General features: G+C 41.3%; 2 protein-coding genes across 5 annotated transcripts in view; one reads left to right on the top strand and one right to left on the bottom strand.

Moving 5' to 3' along the window:
* Positions 1 to 20875, bottom strand: part of CASK (calcium/calmodulin dependent serine protein kinase) — a 410160-nt gene that overhangs the window by 163359 nt on the left and 225926 nt on the right. The window lies entirely within an intron of this gene.
* GPR34 (G protein-coupled receptor 34) lies at positions 705 to 4308 on the top strand. The gene is made up of 2 exons (XM_067545150.1): positions 705 to 792; positions 2500 to 4308. The coding sequence occupies exon 2, from the start codon at positions 2524 to 2526 to the stop codon at positions 3643 to 3645; it is 1122 nt and encodes a 373-aa protein (XP_067401251.1). The 5' UTR covers positions 705 to 792; positions 2500 to 2523; the 3' UTR covers positions 3646 to 4308.

The following is a 20875-nucleotide window of genomic DNA, read 5'->3' on the forward strand; positions in this document are numbered from 1 at the left end:
GTATAGACTAGGCCTGTGCTGTGCCTGGATGTCCATGGTCCCGAGAGGGCAGTTTCAGCAGCTGGGGATTGCTGGAATGCAGTGGTACTCCAGACATGCCTTCTTACCCCTGGCTATGGAAATCAGGTGTTTGAAGAATCTCCAAATAGCTTGTTAAATGACCATTTCAGTCTTTTGACCACCAGAGCAGCAAAGTTTTGTTACCATAATTGGCAGAGAATCTAGACCACTCTCTCATAAATCCTATGAATTGTTTTATATAAAACAAACTCTTAAGAAAAAATAATAGCCCGATAAGAAGATATAGATTCCTAAATAGCCTCGTTGAAAGCTGAAGACTCCAGAGGCAGATCTTGACACACAGCCAATCAAATTATGGAGGTGGTATTGCAGTTTTTAATTATCAGAATTTTGGAGGCAGATACATCCAAGCCAAGAGTACTTTAATTATTTTTCCAAAAAGATTCCACCAAAAGTTTCTAGACAAAAGCCAAAATGTCCAATTACTCTTGTATTGAGCCTTAAACAAAACATCATATACAGAAAAACTAATTAAGAATCAGCAAAAAACAAAACTACTATTTTTAATTGAGACTCAATTTTGTAAGCTGTAAAAACAAACAAACAAAAAAAAATCAACGGGAAGTTTATCTAGCTGACACAGCTGATTCTTATCAGAGAGAAGCTTTTTCTACAGCTTTCTAGTACGACATGCACATTATCTTCCTCCTTCCTTTAAAAGTGGTTTAAGAAAACATCAGCAGAAGAAGTTTGTCTCTAAGTAATCAGAATGTGAGTATTTCCCTTTTAATTAAAAATACGCTAAAACAAATTTCAGTAAAATATAGATTATAAAGGTATTACTGACCATCCAGGAACTTAAAACATTAAGTTACAAGCCTCAAAGTTTAAGTAAACAATGTCTGATTTGCTACCTGCATTTGTCCTGGTAGACGAGATGTTACTTTGCTTGTAATACTTTCATAACTTGCTTAATATTCACTTCTCTGTTTTGCTTAAAAACTAACTTTATAAATAACAGTATCAAAAAAAATTTCCCCATGAAAGTACTTAATTAGCAATGTGAAAGATGGTCTTCAAATGTACAATTGGAATAAACATGCTGTCTATTAGATCAAAACTACTTCTTTTACAATAGTCTGTGACCCAAATAATGATATGACAATATTGTACACATAATAATAATATGACAATCTGTATAGGGTTATTTACATAGTGTGAAGTCATTTTCAATATATTACCTACTGTTGTCATAAGAAGAGACAACTTGGTATACCAAAATATTTTTGAACTTTCATTCAGTTAGTCTGAATCTTTCAAGTGTACATCTTTATGCATATTAGCTTTGACCAATATTCAGATTTTTTTTTCTCTTGAATTATGTTGCCATCTGTGCTGTTAAAATGGTACCCCATATTCAATTACACTCTCCATTTTCAGGAGCTGACACATAGATGAAAGTTTGCTGTAAGATGGAATTTGAGATACTCCCCTCTCCCCCAATATGTTGTTCTGTTAGAGTACAAAAAAAGTGTAAAACTGTGAGCTTATAAAAAACAAAGATCTGGTTAAAAAACACCTAAACTCAATGAAGCTGTCATTTACTCTCTGTGTAAGTCAGTATTTTAATTTCCATATTCTGACAGTTGCTCTTACACAAAAAAACAAAAACAAAACAAAAAAGAACCCATTAGCACTCAAATAAATTAAAGTCAAAAGAGATACCTAACAGCCTAAATAGTACCATTACCAAAATATGTAGAATATTGAAGTACATATACAAATCAAGTACAAAAGTGCAGAATTTAGTCAATTACTTATTTAATCAAGGGTATATCATTCTACTATTTTCATTGCTGTTTTGGGAAAACACTTGTTTTAGACATTTCCATTAAAAAATATATATATATTTTTAACACTAATGTGAAGTCAAGGCTGAGGCTCTGTCTTCTGTTTCTGGCTTCCTGCCAACAACAAACTCAAAGCTAGAGATCGTATGAAAATAACCACAGCACTCCATAGAACAAATTTTTTTTTTAATTCTGTTGTGTATATTTGTAGGTATAATTTGTCTGTCTTCTCCTTTCCAGAAAGCTTTTTTTTTTTTTCTCCAAACATACAAAAAATTATAGTTTAAAAAAGTAATTACAGCATAACCATAAATTAATTTTCACATGAGTTTTATTTCAGCATCTGCTTTTGCACACTCAGTGGAAGAGTGAAAAAGAAGGGCATATAACATAAGTGGTTCAGAAATTATGAATTGTGGATGAAAGTTCTTCTGCACATCTGATTCTTAATCTGATCTGATACTTAAAATAGAAATTATGGAAATTTGTATTTGCTACTATTGTTGCTGCCTTTAAATATCTATACAAATAATTTGATTCAAGACTGTGCCTATGACAAAGTAACTTAACATATGACATTAATATCACAGTGAACAATTCTTAAGTATTTCTCTTTGCATCTTTATAGGACAGTGTAAGAAAACTCCAACAGATGATGGCGACAACTTTATCTGAGTTCCTGAAAGTTTTGTGGAGTAACCAAACTGACCAAAGCAGAAACATATCTTCAGAAATCACAAATGCTACTGACTGTCTCATGAATGAAAGCTCACTGTCTCTTGTTTTGATAGTTTTTTACTCCATTATTTTTGCCATTGGACTGGCTGGCAATATTATAGCCTTGTTTGCTTTTTTGTGCATTAATCACAAAAGAAATTCTATCCAGATTTACTTGCTTAATGTAGCCATTGCAGACCTTCTACTGATCTTCTGCCTCCCCTTCCGAATATTTTATCATATTAACAAAAACACATGGACGTTGGGATTGATTTTCTGCAAGATTGTAGGAACCCTATTTTATATGAACATGTACATTAGCATAGTACTGCTGGGATTAATTAGCATGGATCGTTATGTAAAAATTAACAAGTCTATACGGCGTCCAAAAATGTTAACAGCTACACGAAGCAGATATATCTGTTGCATATTGTGGATAACTGCAGTAACAGGACTCATAACAACAGTTGCTCAGTCTGTTAAAAGGGAAGAACACAGTTCTACTGTGTGCTTCCATTACAGAGATAAACAGAATGCAAAAATGGAAGCAATTCTAAACTATATTCTTGTTATAATCTTTTGGATAGTTTTCTTTCTACTAATACTTTCATATGTTAAAATTGCGGCCAACCTTCTGAAAATTTCCAAGAAAAGAGCAGATTTTCCCAATGCTGGAAAGTACAGTACCACAGCAAGGAATTCCTTCATTGTACTTATTATTTTCACCCTGTGTTTTGTTCCTTTTCATATTTTTCGATTTGTCTACATTACATCACAGTTACAAGATATATCTTGTACCTGGAAGGAGATCATTCACAAATGCAATGAGATTATGCTTGTATTCTCATCTTTCAACAGCTGTTTAGATCCAGTTATGTATTTCCTAATGTCCAGCAGTGTTCGTAAGACTGTATACCACCTTATTTGTAGAAGACTTCATGGGGACTCAAGTGTGAGTGATAGTATTTCAGAAATGAAACACGGGCAATCTCATCGTGATACTGTGACTACCATTACCCCGCATTCAAGCTTTTTAAGGAAAAAGACCCTCATCTGATTGATTAAATATAATAGACAACAGCTTCTCAAAAAGACAAGCAGACAATCGACTACATAATCTAAATAATTGACACTGAATGTACATGGGTACAGAAATATACAGCTGGTAATACTGCCTCAGAAAAGCATTTCCCCCCTCCTTTCATTCATTTTTTAGAAGTACAGGAGGTCATACTTCTTCTGTTTAAACAAATGAAAAATTATTTTTGGAGAGAAAGAACTTAACTTTATCATTACAAGTCAATACGAAGTTTGAAACCTTCATTTAAAAAATCATTTAATACAGGATTAATCTAGAGCACTTTCTTTCAGGAGCAAATTTTAAAAATATGACCTCAATTTGTGTGCATGAAACCACACACACAAATATTTGGTTTACATTTATTAGCACTACCAAGTATGCACATGTGATAGGATGAATTTTAAACAAGTAAATCTTGGCCTGTATCTAATTCAAATCAACTATGAAACTCATGTATTAAGAGATTTTATAAATCGGTCTTTGAAAAAAAATGTATTTTAGCAGGCTTCTTCACTGCATGTATTAAAAATCAGCATCTTCACTGCATGTATTAAACTAACACTTTCAGCAAAATGTTTCATAATCTATTATGAATATGTCTTATACAAAAGGTAAAAACAAGACATTAGTTCATTTATTAAAAAAATGTGCTTTCTATTTTGTTTATTAAGCAAAATTAGAATATTCAATTATTGATTTTGACTTCCTCTAAAAAACCTTCCACAACCTTCATTAAGTTTTTAACATTTATGTTAACACCAATCTTAACTCAGGGGAAAAAACAAGTGAAAATATAGGAAAGTAGGCAATTCACATTTTGAGGGGAGGAGATATCCAAGATTTGTTTAAAAATTCTGACAAATCTAATAACTTCAAAATGTACATATGCCAAAATCTCAACAAGGATAAGAAATTCAGAATAAAAAACAGTTATAAGAAATGTAAACACAAAATTAAGCTACTGTGGACGTAGGAGGATTTGGAATGAGCAATGGTTTGTCAGTCTCTGTTTAATTCTAGTCACCTAGGTTTTGAAGATATCATCTACTTACAGATTTCCAAACACATTTATTTCAAATATAATACCCCTATGGCAAAGACGTCTTTTTTACTAAAGTAGCACACTCACCAATGATGTTTTGCAAATAATGATAAAATATCTGGAGCACATACTGTATATCCCAGTTCAAGATCAAAACCAAGCAGATTTATGCAGTTAATGTGTACAGACAGAGTAAAATTTTTAAAACAGTTAAGCTATGTTTGATGACTTGGAGAGCTGGACTAAGAACGGAATCTCTAATCTGGTAGGCCAGAATGCTGTCCATGCCTGAATTTTGTTTTAAACTCTAAAATAATGGGTCTAAACCTATAAACACACAAGTAACTTTACTCAAGTGAGTAGTGGTACTGAAGTTGAAAACACTCATGTGACTACTCATTATATCTCTGCAAGACTGGGTCCTAAGGCATCATATTGCATGTCGAAACTTGCATGTTCTCAATACTCAGTATTCTTATAATTTTAAGTTTACTTACAGTCTCAACATTTGCATTTTTCTTGACTGTTTTAACAAATGCAAATAACATTTAAGATTGATTATTAAAGTAGCTCCCAAAGGATCCTTATAGTAATTTCTAATCTGCTTCTCAGAATTTATAGAAATAATGTCAAGGATTGTAGATAGTCATAGCATACAGTTACTTATGTGTTCATCCATAAACCAGCAGGTGACACTGTCTCCTTATTCAGTTTCCACACTCTATCCTACGAGCCCACAAGAAACTGCATCCTTCTCTCTAGAACACTCACAGATCAAGATGTTTGTACATGTCTATATTTTTTTCTGACCAGAAATAGCCAACACAAACTACAAATTTAATGAAAAGCAAAAATAAAATTTTCAGTTAAGTACAGGTTGAAAGTCCCTATTCACCAGGCAGTGAGGGAACTGAACAAAGAAACAAGAAAGTAAGTTAAACTTTTAAAATTTTCTTTCACAATACATTAATTTTAAGAAAGCTCATTAAAAGGTTACAGTCTATAGAAACAGTGTTATCATATGGGGCACATACGGGGATATCTTCAGTAAACCAAATAGTATTCACATGAGAATTCACAATTTGTTCTGAAATCCACCTTTGGGGAAAGCCAAAATCTAATGGAAAAATATTCTTGATTATAGAAAAATCTCCTCTGTGTTTGTTTTTGTAAAGCCATCATCAATTTTGTTATTGTAGTATTGTTTTGTAGAAAAGCAAGTAATTGTTCTGTGATTAGGACAACATGAAAAATATTATTCAGTTTTGGAGCTATAATAGCAAGATTTGAGCCTATCAGATATAATGGTGGGCTTTTTTGTTTTAATAATGTGTATGTGAATTACTTGTGAAAGATGCTGTTCTGGAGACTGAAGCTGAATATTCATACAGCACAGGTGCAGAACGGGTAGCAGAAGTTAAAGATTTTCCAAATTGCCCTACCAAATTATAATGCTAAACTGGAGTTATCACCTTTGAGAGTCGGGGTAAGTCAGTCTTAACACAGCCTCTATGTTAAGATTGCAAATAGCTCCAATAAGTGCTATTTTATTTGTGAATTTTGTGATGTGCAAATTTGTACACTAGGATCTGATCTGAGACCATAAATTTATTTCCATTAAATATAGAGCTGTGTGAAAAGCTGATTTTTTAGTTTGCTAGCAGTTCTGAAAAATTGAAAAAAAAATAATTGTTTTAGATTCACTCAAATCAACTTTTAAATTTTTTTTTCAGCAAACCAAAAATCTAAAATGAAAATTCTTTTTAAGTTGAATGCAATGTTTTGTTCAACCCCAAACTAAATGTTTTGTTTCTCAGCTTTTAGAAATGTTTTTATATTTTTAAAAGATTAAAACAAATAAATTTCAAAGTCATTTTGAATAAAAAAAATCAAAATGTTTAGTTTAGAAAATGTCAAAATGATTCCCCCCACCCAGTTTTGGCCTGACAAACAATTTGGCAAAGTAGACAACTTCATAAAATGTTTACCTAGTCCCAAATCTGCATTTTCGATCAAAAAAAGTTTTGGCCAAAAAGTTTCACCCTGTTCTGATTAAAAAGCCTTCTGATAGTGATGATTTTGGCCAACGTTGACCTTCGTTGGATTTTAACCAGTGACCTTGTTTAAATTTTTTCTACTATGGTGTTTTGATAAATCCTAGAAACCTAAAAGTGAAGGTAAAAACACAAAACTACTTATTTCTTGATGAATACTACTGTTTGTTAGTATTGCTTTTAAATAAAATTCCAATTTTTTCTCCTTCATTTTACTTATTAAAAAAATCACATTTATAGAGCTTTTTTAATTCTAGGGGACCCCAAAGTACTTTACACGCTAGTATATACACACGCACAGTATGAAGTAGAAGGTAGCAACTTCTAAACATCAAAGAGACACAAGTTGACATTATTAGGCAAGAAGTGTCTACCGTATCCAATGAAATCAAAAGAGAATTTCAGGCAAGCTATAAGCTTCCCTTCAACATTTTTTCTTCTGGGATTGATATACATCAGTATAGATGGCACAATATGATGTCCTGCAAACCAATCTCATGGAATAACAGATCCTGAACTAACATTGGACATCTGTGGAAAGTTATGTCATGATGTCACAATCACACTTCAAAATGTCCTTATAATGGTGTGTTCTGATGCACATTTATTCTACTGGACAAACTTCTATACATGACCAACCTAACAGACAGAATGTAATTAATCAAACCGAAATTTGGCTAAAACACCAGGATTATTTCCTGCCATACTTGTGAAGTGTGCTACATGATAAGAGACTGGAATGACAAGCTGTTTGGACCTCTATTTTACATTTCACCCCAAAGATGGCAACCAGCAATATGATTGGGCATTTGTACAGTACCTTAATCATGCTGAGTAGTACACTCATTTCAATATAACTACTCTTAAAGTACTAGTCCTCAAAACTGCCAGATTGTGACACCCTCACTGATGTTCAGTAGTAGCTCACTGATTTCAGTGGGATTCCTGAAGAAGTCTCTATATACACTTTATGGGTCTCATGCTGTTTTTCTATTGAAGTCAGAGGCAAAATTTCCATGGACTTCAATGAGTGCAGTATCATGACTATGTCTCTGTCTTTCTTTAAATTTTATAAACACACATGTACTCTCATACTATATACATCATATGGAAGGTAAGTAAGGAAACGTGTGTGTTCCATTTTGGACCTGTCAAACTAGACAAATCCTTTAATAGGTTGGTTATTTTAAAACAGACTGAAAGGCCAAATAATAAGCCAAGTGTTTTCAAAATGTAAGGACTAAAGGCCAGTCTTGAGTTATAAACATATAAAAATGTTTCTGGGTCTAGTAAGCAACTTTTGTATTCACTCTCAATTTAACTGCACTCCAAGTTTTAACTTGCAAAATTGGTTTGCTTTCTGAGAGGAGAAAATGGGAGAAGTGAAATGTCATTCTGGTGACAATACTAAATTTCAAGTTGAAGTGAATAACTAACTTCCCCTAAACAAAAGTGAATTTAGTCTTGAAACCCCAAAAAGGAAGAGCAGTCTCAGAACACTGTTTTCAGAAATGAAAGAACAATTAACAAAGGGCGGGCCAGATCACACCCTGTACTGGGAAATTCCAGCAGGAATCACCTAGCCTGAGACTACCTTCAAAATTGTACATGGAAAGGGTGTAGGTGCTGCACAGTATAGAGGGGCTCCTCAGAGAAGCACCTACACCTCACTAGGCCAAAGTAAATTTCTTGCATAGTCCCTGCAGGATTGGTGTAACAATGTGCATCTTATGTGCCAGCACTATCCCCCCCTCACACAAATTCCTGAACCCACTGCGGGCTCACTATGAAATCTAGGGCAAGGCATGGAAGTGCCATGAAGATAATAGCTGCCCCCACCCCCCCGCACACACACACCATGTAGACACAGACAGATCCTTGTAAAGAGGATGTGAACCGATATCAGGGAGGAGGAGAAGAGGTCCCCTTAATTCCCAGAGCATTGGAGCCAGAGTATCACATCAGAAAATTAAGCACCTTCTCTCTCTCTCTTCTGCCTGGGTGTAAGGAGCAATAGCATATGAAACACTGCAGTGTTACTAGAAAAAACAGAGTTACTTACCAGTAACTGTTGTTCTTCGAGATGTGTTGCTTATATCCATTCCAATATAGGTGAGTGCACGCCACTGTGCACGGGTTCCCAGAACTTTTTTCTCCTTAGCAGACCCCATAGGGTTGGCTCAGGCACCACCTGGAGTACCGCTCTCATGCGTGGTATATGAAGCACCGCCGACCCTATGGCCCCTCAGTCCCTTCTTTCTGCCAACTCCGACAGCGGGGATGGAGGGTGCGTGTGGAATGGATATGAGCAACACATCTCGAAGAACAACAGTTACTGGTAAGTAACCCTGTTTTCTACTTCACGTGATTGCTCATATCCATTCCAATATAGGTGATTAAAAAGCAATACTTTGGAGGTGGGTAGGAGTTACTGGTGAGCTGCCCTCAGCACGGCTCTGCTGAATCCCGCGTCTTTTCTTGCCTGCTGCACGATGGCATAGTGGGACATGAAGGTATGCACCAATGACCAGGTGGCGGTTTTGCAGATGTCCGGCAGGGGCACCCTCTCCAGGAAGGCCGCAGACGAGGCCTGAGCTCTGGTTGAGTGTGCTGTAATGGCCCCTGGAAGCGGTACATTCGCCTGCTCGTAGCAGCACCTAATGCAGGAGGTGATCCACGCGGAGATGTGTTGGGTGGAGACAGGTGATCCTCTCATCTGGTCCGCCAGTGAATGAAGAGCTGCATCGACTTCCGGAATGGTTTTGTCCTGTTGACGTAGTAGGCCAGGGCTCGTCTGACATCCAGCGAGTGCCATCTCCGCTCCTCCTCCAAGCCGTGCGGTTTGGGAAAAAACACGGGGAGGAAGATGTCTTGGTTATAATGAAATTAGGAGACCACCTTAGGCAGGAAGGCTGGATGGGGTCTCAACCGCACCTTATCTTTATAAAACATGGTGTAGGGGGGCTCCGAGGTCAAAACTCTAATCTCGGAAACCCTCCTAGCCGAGGTAATGGCCACCAGGAAGGCTACCTTCCAAGATAGGACGAGCAGTGGGCATGTAGCCATGGGCTCAAAGGGGGGCCTCGTTAGTCTGGAGAGGACCAGGTTAAGATCCCAGCAAGGCACTGGGTCACAGACCTGCGGATAAAGCTTCTCCACCCCCTTGAGGAACCTGACTGACATGGGGTGGGAGAACAGGGATCTCCCCTCTAGTGGCTGATGGAAAGCCGAAATGGCCACCAGGTGGACCTTTAGGGAGGCTAGCGCCAACCCTTGGAGTTTTAACTGGAGCAGGTACTCCAGAATCGCCTGGATAGGTGAGAGGCTTGGCCGGATGCCCCGGGACTCCGCCCAGCAGGTAAACCTTCTCCACATGGCCTGGTACACGACCTGTGTTGAAGGTTTTCTGCTGCCCAGCAGAATTTGTTGGACCTGCGTTGAGCAGGCTCTCTCCCTCTCCGTCAGCCACAGAGCCTCCAGGCCGTTAGGTGCAGGGAGTCCAGGTCCAGGTGGAGCAGGCGACCCTAGTCCTGGGAGAGCAGGTCGTGTCGTCTCGGGAGCTCCACTGGCGGGGCGATTGACAGGTTTAACAGCATACTGTACCAATGCTGTCTCGGCCAGGCCGGGGCAATGTGTATCATGTCCGCTCTGTCCCTCTTGATTTTCAAGAGGACCTTGGGCAGGAGAGGAATGGGGGGGAATGCATACATGAAGGTCCCCTTTCATTCGATAAGGAACACATCGGATTTGGAGCCCGGCTCGCGACCCCAGGGCGAGCAAAACCTCAGGCACTTCTTGTTCCAGAACGACGCGAACAGGTTCAGTTGGGGAACACCACACTCACGGAAAATGGAAGTTTATGAGCAGCCCCAACTTGTTGCATGTGGTACAGGTGAGAGGGACACTGTTCTGAACGTGGGACCTGGAGCTGCTCCTGATTAGCCAGTCGTCCAGGTAAGGGAAAATCTGCACCCCTCTGCGCCTCAAGTGGGCCGCCACTACCACCATACACTTGGTGAATACCCTGGGGGCGGATGAAAAGCCAAAGGGCAGGGTCGTGAACTGGTAGTGGGACCCAGCTACCATAAACCAGAGGAAGCGCCTGTGGCTGGGAAGGATAGAAACATGAAAATATGCATCGTTCAAATCGATAGTGGCATACCAATCTCCTGGATCCAAAGCACGGATAATGGAGGCTAGGGAGACCATGTGGAATCTGAGACTCTTGATAAACTTGTTTAGTTGGCCTAGGTCTAATATGGGCCTCAGGCCCCCTTTTGCCTTGGGGATGAAGAAGTATCTGGAATAAAATCCTCTATTTTGTGCGGAAGAACAGCTTCCACCACCCCCAGATCAAGGAGGGTGTTCACCTCCTGTAAGAGGAGTTGCTCGTGAGAGGGGTCCCTGAAAAGGGATGGGGTGGAGGGTGTTGTTTGGAGGGGAGGCTGTAAGCTGAAGGGTATATCCTCGGAGAACTATTCCGAGGACCCAATGGTCTAATGTTATATTTTCCTATTCTGCGTAGAAGGGTTTCAGCCTGTCTAGAAAGGGACGGGACGGATCCAGGAGAAAGGTATGAGTGCCACCCCTCGGGCGCACCATCAAAATTGCTTTCTGTTATTTGGCCCCTTGTGGGGCCCTTGCTGGGAGGTTGCGGACGAGCTACGCCGACTGCGCCGCCCGAACCCCCTATTCCTCTCTCTACCCCTACCGGGCTGAAAGGGCTAGGCGGTGGCCTAGGCTGCTGCTGTTGTTGGCGTTCTGGCTGCGGCAGAGACTGACGCCTCAAGGCCTGGGGTGTGTAGAAGCCCAAGGAATGCAAGGTGGCTCGCGAATCCTTAGAGCGTGCAGCTTTTCATCAGTCTTGTCTGAAAACAGGCCCGACCCATCAAAGGGGAGGTCCTGTACTGATTGCTGCACCTCTTGTGACAGCTCCGATGACTGCAGCCACGAACACCGCCTCATAGCAATGGCAGAGGCCATGGCCCTGCTCACGGTGTCTGCGGCGTCACTGGCAGTTTGTAGTGCCGCTTTCCGCCACCGTGATCCCCTCCTCAAGGACCGTGGCAAAGTCCGCCGCCTGGTCCTGGGGCAACCTCTCCGCGAACCACCGCATGGAGTCCCAGAGGTTGAAATTATAGCGCCCTAATAGGGCCTGGTGGTTTGCTATGTGAAACTACAAGGCCCCAGTAGAACAGACCTTCCTCCCAAATAAACCCATTTTTTGGTTCTCTTTGTTTTTGGGAGTGGTGCCTTCGTACCCCTGCCTGTCCCTTTGATTGGCCGCGTCAACCACCAAGGTTCCTGCGGCTGGGTGGGTGTAAAGAAACTCAAACCCTTCCGCGGGGACGTAGTATTTCCTTTTGGTGCCCTTGGATATGGGGGCGCCCGAGGCAGGGGTTTGCCACAGGGCCTTAGCGAGCTTAAAGACCCTGTCGTGCATGGGGAGGGCCACCCTCGATGGTCCCTCTGACCCTAATACACTAAAGAGGGGATCCTCCTCCCCTGATAGCTCCCTAACCTCCAGATTGAGGTTGGTGGCCACCCTTTTCAGGAGTTATTGGTGTGCCCTGAAGTCTGTCAGTGGCGCCCTGTGGTCCCTGGAAGCCGCCTCATCTGGGGAGGAGGAGAAGGATTGTGGGTGCTTGCCCCCTCTTGACGGGGCTCCGTGGAGGGACCCTCCTCTGGGTCCGATTCTTCATCCGAGGAATGGCCCTTGCACTCCTTGTGTGGTGTGGGGGGCACCGATTGTGCTGCTGAAGATGGGACCAACACAGTACCCTGTCCCATCTGAGCCCCCCATGGGCCCCAATACGGCCATTGCCAGGGACCCTGAGGCCACCCCGGTGCTGGCATTGCACTGGCTGCTGTGTGTCCTGGTGGCGTTGGGTGTCCTTGCCCTTCTGGGACCCCGAGCCACTGGAACAGTGCCGACAAACCCGTCTCCTGCTCTTGCTGCTCCTTGCCGGGGACTGGCCCCTTGACAACCCTGAAGAGGTGGTGCCGCCGCAAGCAGTGCCGACGGGAGGAAGCACGCACTGACAAACTCGAGGACGGAGTCCGTCGCCTCAGTACCAACGACTTGCGGTGTTGCTTGCCCTTGGGAGACCGGAAATGGTGCCATCTGTGGCCTCCCGGTGCCGAGCCCGACTCCGAAGACCGGTATCTGCGATGCGCTGAGGTGGCGGAGTCCTTCAGTGCCGGGCTCCGTGCCGGAGATTGGGTCTTGTGCCACACTGGCGAAGGGCTCAGTGCCGGAGTCTGGGAGCGGGAGCTGCCTTCGCCGTGCGAGGCGGACTTAGAGTGGTGCTGCCTTGAATGCGCTGCCTCCGGTGCCAGGGTCCATCCTTGATGCCGTGGGGAGGATACACTCGACGAGTTAGACTCAGAGCTATGAGGGGAGCTTCCACACTCCACCCTCGATGGCTGTCTGGTGGGAGACTTTTCCCCTGCCAGGGGTCTCGACCAGTCTCCAAGGGGACCCAGCGCGGGTTTACCCCGGGACACTAGCCCTCTCTCTCTTGGTAGAGGAGGGGACGGAGGTGTGGGCATAGCCATTAAGGTTCGTGCCGCCTGGCAAGCCTCCGGCATCGACGGCACCTGCAGGGGTGCTCCACCACTCCCAGGAGTCAGGGGAGTCTCCCTGTGTGGAGATGCAGGCTCCGGAGCAAGCTCTACAGGCACCTCCACCCTCGACCCCGGCCGCACAGGTGGTGCAGGGTAGTGTGAGCGCTCCGGGCGCTGACGCCTTTTCTTCACCAGGGAAGGCTTGTGTCAAGTCGACTCCAGTGCTGGCGGAGCGTTCTGCACCGAGGAGACGCTTGGTGCCGAGGTGGAATGGGGCAGCTCGGAAGCTGGTCAGAGCGCCGCTTTCATCAGGATAGCCTTCAGCCTGATATCCCTCTCTTTCTGAGTCCTAGGCTTGAAGGCTTTACAGATGCTGCACTTCTCCCTCCGATGCTGCTCTCCCAGGCACTTGAGGCAGCGATCGTGAGGGTCACTAACAGGGAAAACCTTGCCACAAGCGGCACAAGGCTTAAAGCCAGGAGAGCCGGGCATAGCCCGGCCACCCTAAGCCCCAAAGGGCTCCTATTCAAACCTAACTACTCTACTTAACTAAACACTTAAACACTTAACTGACTATAGACAACGAAGCTGAACAGGGGAAAGTGCTTGCAGAAGCAAGAGATGTTCCAGCAACCATCACGGGCGGAAAGAAGGAACTGAGGAAGGCAAAAAAAAACCCCACTGCCTATGCTGTCTTTTGTAATCACTGTGCTCCCACTTCAAAATGTATTAAATTATATTGGCATATTGTCCCTTTTGACTCCAGTTAAAAGTAAGAGTGGCATCTTTATAGCATTATCCGGCAACAGAACTTTAATTTAAGTCTTCATGCTTTACAAAAGGAGAAAAATATGCAAACTATTCCTTCCACCAAAATTCATGGCAAAATCATCATGATACGTTAGATCAGACAATGAAAAGCCTGATAAATTCTGAATATTTTTGCCTGAGACACAGCATCAAGTTCTCTCATCTCCAAACTCTCTCTGTTCGGAATGTGAACGCTGCTGAGCAGTACGGAATGAGAGTCAGCAAGCAAAAAAAAAAAAAAAAAAAAAAAAAAAGCTGCAGTCAGCAGAATTTACCCTTTGATTATCAGCTTCATTCTCACTGTAATACTGAAATTTTATTTTTGCAAGTGACTAAAGCTAGTGAAAAACCACATTAATTTTTGCTTTTTCACAAAACCTGTACAAAATTCTATATGTGGGAAAAATTTCTGGTAACGCTACCGAAAAACCTATTGTACACATACATGTAATTTGAAGAAACCAAACTCATATTAATTTGTAATATAATAGAATACAGTGAAAATTCTCTTCTCTGCCACTTCCAAATGTAGTTTAAATGTGAAAACTGAATTCTGAAGTCAGAGTGATTTCATAACTAACATAAGCTTTTCCGTCCTTGTTTCTCTGTTTTGCGTGTATGATAAAGTGAGACCTCTGGAGGCAGCATGAAGAATTTCACTAGAATAATTCTGAAACTGAATTTAGTGGTAAAGGCCTGAATCCTAAACAAAGGCTAAGAACAAATTTTAGAGGTAAAGACAAACACAAAAGAATCTTTTGACAAATTTTCAAATGTTTGAGAAAGTTATTTTACCTGTATTATGTATACCAGATACATGGGCAGCCCTGGTCAGTGAATGACCTGCTTTATTTTCAGAGTTTGTAATAACGACATAGTGGGTTATGAAGATATAGCTACAACATACCTCTGCATGTGCACTCCTGTGGGCAGTAAAATGCAACAGACTTTTCTGAGATGTGCCTATCACTTTTGCATAAAGTTATATTAATCAAGTAATATATTAACTTTCATTTTTTAATTATAAAAATTTAAAAAACTGAATTAGCCAAAGCCACTGAAAATTGCAAAATTTACAGAACATAAATTAATGTTGGTCAATGGTGCAATGTCTACACATTTCTGGTCCCAAATGAACAAAATATTTAAAACACAGACCTTACTCCATTCTCAGTCAACAAAATACTTGACTTCAATGGGATTTAAACGGGTATCTAAATATTTTACTGAACTGCTACTTCTAATAGCATTACATACTAGAGCAAGTCATGAATTTTTTGATGTAATTTTTTTTGGTCAGAAAATGTCAGTTATTTTGACAAAACTTTCACTGGGAAACCTGCAATTTCAGTACAGAACTCTCTCTCTTTTTTTTTTTTTTTAAACTGAAGAATCAATAGTCACAAAATATACTACGCTAACTTGTACAAATGCTATCCAACAGTACTTCTAGAAGCATAATTAGAGTAGTAGCTCCACAGTAGTTAATGCAAATTTGTGAGACAATTATATTAGTGCCCCTATATTTACAAGACATCCTAAACTAAAACCAATTTAAAAAACAATTTAAAAACAATTTAAAATTCTCTGTCTATTTTGCATATGTTGTACATAGTAATATTGAATAACAAGTAAGAAAGAATAAACTATCAAGCCAAAGACTGTCCTTCCACTCTAAATTTCCCTGTTTTTGTGGATTTTGGTCAAGGTATTTACTATGGGAGTATTTTTCTTTCTTTTTTTTTTTTTTTTTTTAATTCTAATCATAAAATTATCTACAACATATGAACACAGTTAAGTAACATCAGTATTACATATAATATAATTTGTAATTATCTACGTATAACAACTTGTATGCCAGAATCCGGTCTGATTGCTCTCCCTCTGGAAGCAACCTATGAATCCTTCCTTCTTTGTCATTCCTGCTGTCATTAGTGTTTCAGAATAATCAATGTGACTGTGCCCTGATTTCGATTTCCATATTCAAAGCAATTATGTAAATGTTTTGGTTTCTTTTCACATTTTCCTTGTTTGAAAATGGAAGCCATAAATAAAAATACCTGTGTTTCTTGTCTACTTTTCCTTTTCCATTACCTCTATTCATTTCCCAAGTTTTACTGTACTATGATTTTGGTGGTGGTTGTAAGAAAGCATTTTAATGTCATACTTAACAGAAACATCTGTTGAAATTTTATGAGCCAATATGAATGAATCCTCTGCAACTTACACAAATGCATATTTTAAAAAACGTAGGTGCATATTTTGCACTTGATAGACAATGTCATAATAATCCACAGAAAGGAGCTTTTCTAATTACATACATACCTGTCTATAGTATTAATGAATAGAACACAGAATATCAATTCAGCTAATTTTTAAATATGAACAGCAAGTAAAAAATAACTGAAGGACCCCAATCTGTATTAATGAATAAATATTTGGAAAAATAATGGAAAAAAGATTTTTCTCCTTTAAAACAATGCCTTTACAGAAAAAAATCCATATGCTAAATTTCAGCCTAGAATTCATTTTATTACAGCAGATAAACCATCTAAAAAGATGTCTTGCTAAGCTGACAATCCCCTAAACTATAGTGCCACTACTGAGCATAGTTAGAATACGTAAATTACAAAATGAAATGGATGTAAGGGGAGAATATTTTCCCCCAATGTACATATTGTTTTTAATGGCTACCAGCTGCAGAGAAGAAAAACATTATGACCAAAATTACAAGAAACGCATAATTTAACAACTTAGTACTAGGAAAGTTTGGAGTATCTGTGCAAGCAGTACTACACGTTGGATGAGAAGGCAGTATCAGGAAATGCTGATTCTTGGGGTTAAAGATTTAAAAAATAAAAAATGCCTAATAGCTTTTCATTTCATAATGCCGTTTGATGTTCCTACATTTAACTACAGCCACAGTCTTGGAGGATTCACGACTACTCCCTCTCATTCTGTTACAATGCAATCTCCAATACATTGTACTGTGAATTAATGATTGATTGGTTCTCCTTAATTCCTTATTTGCTTAATTTGAGCTATCATCAGTTTTTGCTAATAAAAAAACAAGAGTATGTTCATAGGCTCATTTACATTGTTGAAAGCTGTAGTCCAGCCTCCGGTGCTTTTGACATTTAATGGCACTATGTTTAAACATGGCAGCAAAAAGGAAAGTTGACACTAAAAACCATTCATTTAAAGAAGAGTGGACTTACTGTTATTTTGCCAGAATGTTCATAGGCTAGACTAGTATGTTTAATTTGTACAGTGACTGTGGCTAAATGTGGGAACATCAAACGGCACTTGAAACAAAGCACATGGATTTTGACCACAAATATCCACCAGGCTTCTGTTTAAGGTCAGACAAGATAGCTTCATTACAAGATGGATATTTTCAAAGCACAAATATTTCTAAGGCTATATGCGCACAATAAAATGCAACTGAATCTTCACTTAGGTGTGTGTGGGTAATGGCAAAACACAGGAAACCTTTTACAGATGTGGACATTATTAAGCTGTGTATGGTTACTGGAACTGAAACCCTTTTTGTGGAAATGAAAGACATTGATGCCTTCGGATATTTTTTGATGGAAATACATTTGTGGAGGATTTTTTGTCCCTTAACAATCACTCAACAGGTGAGGATCTGTTTAATTCTGTTCCAACTTATTTGTCTAATAAAGGTTTTGACCTGACTCAGATTGTATCAGTTGCAACAGATGGCACTCCTGCCATGATCGGCACTCACCGAGGGCTTGTGAAAGGTGTGCAAGACCTGAACCCCAATCTGATTTCTTATCACCGGGTAATCCACCTAACTGCACTTTGTGCAAAGCTTAACAATGAGTATGCAACATAATGTCAATGGTGATGAAACTTGTCGATTTCCTTCAGTCCAAGCCAGCACTGCAATACACAGTTCAAAATCCTTCTTTCAGAAGTATCTGACAATTACGATGACCTTTTGGTTCATAACAACATCCATTGGCTGAGCAGAGGGAAGTACTACGAAGACTGTGGGAAACAGGAGTTCAGGTAGAAGAATATCTACACAAAATAACACCGGGGGGGGGGGGGGGAGGGAAGGGAGGAAGGGTGAAGCAGAAGAGCTACACATATTTTTGAGGGATTCTGCAGGCATGAGCATCCTGGCCTTCCTTGTTGATTTGACAGGCCACTTACATGATTTCAACTTAAAGCTACAGGGGCGAAATCGCAATGTAGTGGATCTCCACAGAATTCTCACTTAATTTCAAAACAAACGGAGTCTTTTCAAAAGTGATTCGGAAACTGGGGAGATGCTTCATTTCCTGAAGCTCCAAAGCTGCCAGGACACTGCAGACATGAACCAGATGGTGTCACTTCTGGAAAGACTTCTTCAAAACTTCCAGCAGAGGTTCCAAGAATTTAATGTGTTAAAAAGACATCGTCCTGTTTGCAAGGAACCCATCTGTGATACAAGCAAATGGCACTTGGTACGATCAAGCAAAAGCATCCCTTGCAGATGTTAAAAAAGCAAAACTACAGCTAGAGCTTACTGATTTATTAGTGAATGAAGTGCTTAAGGGGCAGCACACTAAAACTACATCTGAAACCTTCTGGACAACCCTAGTGCTGGACTCCATGTAACCACACTTGAGGAAGGTGGCATTTAACATCATGACTGTTTGGCTCGACATTAAATGGCGTAATCGCACCATTTAGACTGAGAGTGGTCTGTTCAATTGCCTCTGTCTTGCATTGACTGAACTCACTCGAAACTTCAAGGCCTTTGTCCGTCAGAGGAGCTGCCACTTTCCCCACTGATGGTGAGTACTATAATTATTCACAATGGCGTACCATGGGTTTCCAGCACCTGGGGGCCATACTTACATTGGTCCCTCCCCCACCCCTTCTTGGCAGTGGGATGGGGGTGTGTATATGACTGCGGCCTGTGTCCTTCCCTTCTCCACTCCCCTCCCATTGGCAGCAGCACCCCACGGGAGGAGGGGTGCGGTCTGTGGGCCCAAGTCCCGCTCTCCTCCACTCCCATGTTGGTGGCAGCAGCGGCATCAGCAGCACCCGGTGGGAGGGGCTGTTTCCCACTCTCCCTCACTGTGGGGGACAGCGGGGGCTGCCTGGTGGCAGTGAGGGCTGTGATGGGCTCTAGTGGTCTCCGTAGCGCCCTCCTTGCGTCCAGTGCAGAGGCAGAGGGGCCGGGAAGACACCCTGGTGCCTGCCTGTGAGAGGGGGCGACTCCTCCTCCAACGGCCTGGCCCCTCCCCTGCTCTCTCCCTGGTACGCCCCTGATTATTCATGTATATTTCATTTTAAATTTGTATTGCCGTATAAAATTACATTTTCAGTAGCGATACAGTTTTAACAGGTATTTCACAGTAATTATTCATATCTATATAGATATATGCCTACAATAATTTTATTTGACAAAACCAAAGTTAATACTCTTTGTAAACTCACAACAAATTCAAAACTTAAAACAGTTGTTTGAAAGTATTTTAATGCTAATATTTGCATCTATTTGACAGTTTATCTATATACTATCTCAAAGTCTCAAAGGTAATTTATTACATCTTTTCTGGAGGTTATTTTTAGGTTATACAGTGATTTGCTTATATTTGTACTGCACTGTATTGCATTGCATACAGTGGTCTTTCCACTAGACCCCCTAGTTGCCATATGACTCCTCAGTGCTACTCCCTCCTCCTGTATGTTTTGTTACAGTGTAATGGGGATCATGGTCATGTTTTGAAATGTTTGAAATTTATAGTTGCTACCAAGGCTGGTGACAGGAATCTCATCCATGGTCTGTCTCCCCACATCTTGACAGTTTTATTATATGGTGGTTAACTTTAAGCACATGAGAGAAGACTGGCAAATCTCTCCTTTTCCACTCCACCTCCTGCCCCACCATTCTCTGCAACATTTCCAGCTCCCCACTCGCATGAAGTCATCAGTTAGCAGTGTAGAAGTCATAACCATGTCAGAAGTTGCTCCTTGCTGTCTCTGGTTCTCTGCTACTGTGCAAACTATTAAGCACAGAGAGCAGCTTACTGGAAGGCCGCACACTAGCTTGGTTACGTAGGCAGAGCTGCACACTGAGCTGGGACCCTCAGATCTATTTAGCCCTCCTCACCTAGGTCTCTTGTGCTTGCTTCAGCCAGGCTTCCCTAGTTCAAAACAGTTCCTCCTCTGCCCCAAGGCGACATGTACCCTAACTGTTAATTTCCTGGATTTCAGATGTTAAATATGCATTTTCAGTGCCATACCCCACCTCAAAGATCCCAGTTCACATAGGGGGCATGGAGAGGGGCTCAGACACCCCCAAGATCCCAGGACACCCAGGGTATATCTACACAACAATTCACCTGGGGCTGGCCCAAGTCTGCTGTCTCAGGTTTATGAGGCTCAGGCTGTGGGACTGTAAAACTGCAGTGTAGATGTTTGGGCTTGGGTTAAGGGGGCAGGGTCCCAGAGCCTGGTCTGCAGTCCACGCCTGAATGTCTACACCCCCGTTTTAGAACCCCGCAGCCCAAGCCCCATGAGTCTGAGTCAGCTGACCCAGAGAGAATCTGGGGTATGTCAGGCACGCCCATTTTCAACTGCTCATCCCAGTCTCAGCAGTGTGCTCTTGGTGCATGCTTCCAGCAAACCTGTTCTCAGCTCACCATACAGAGGGACAGGGCTTCCCCGGATTCCAGCTCACATGAGGGGTGGGGAGAAGGGCTCAGAC

Source organism: Emydura macquarii, unplaced genomic scaffold, assembly GCF_026122565.2.
Source record: "Emydura macquarii macquarii isolate MOO-44397 ecotype Brisbane River unplaced genomic scaffold, CSIRO-AGI_Emac_v2 contig_1043, whole genome shotgun sequence".
NCBI classification, from domain to species: Eukaryota; Metazoa; Chordata; order Testudines; family Chelidae; genus Emydura; species Emydura macquarii.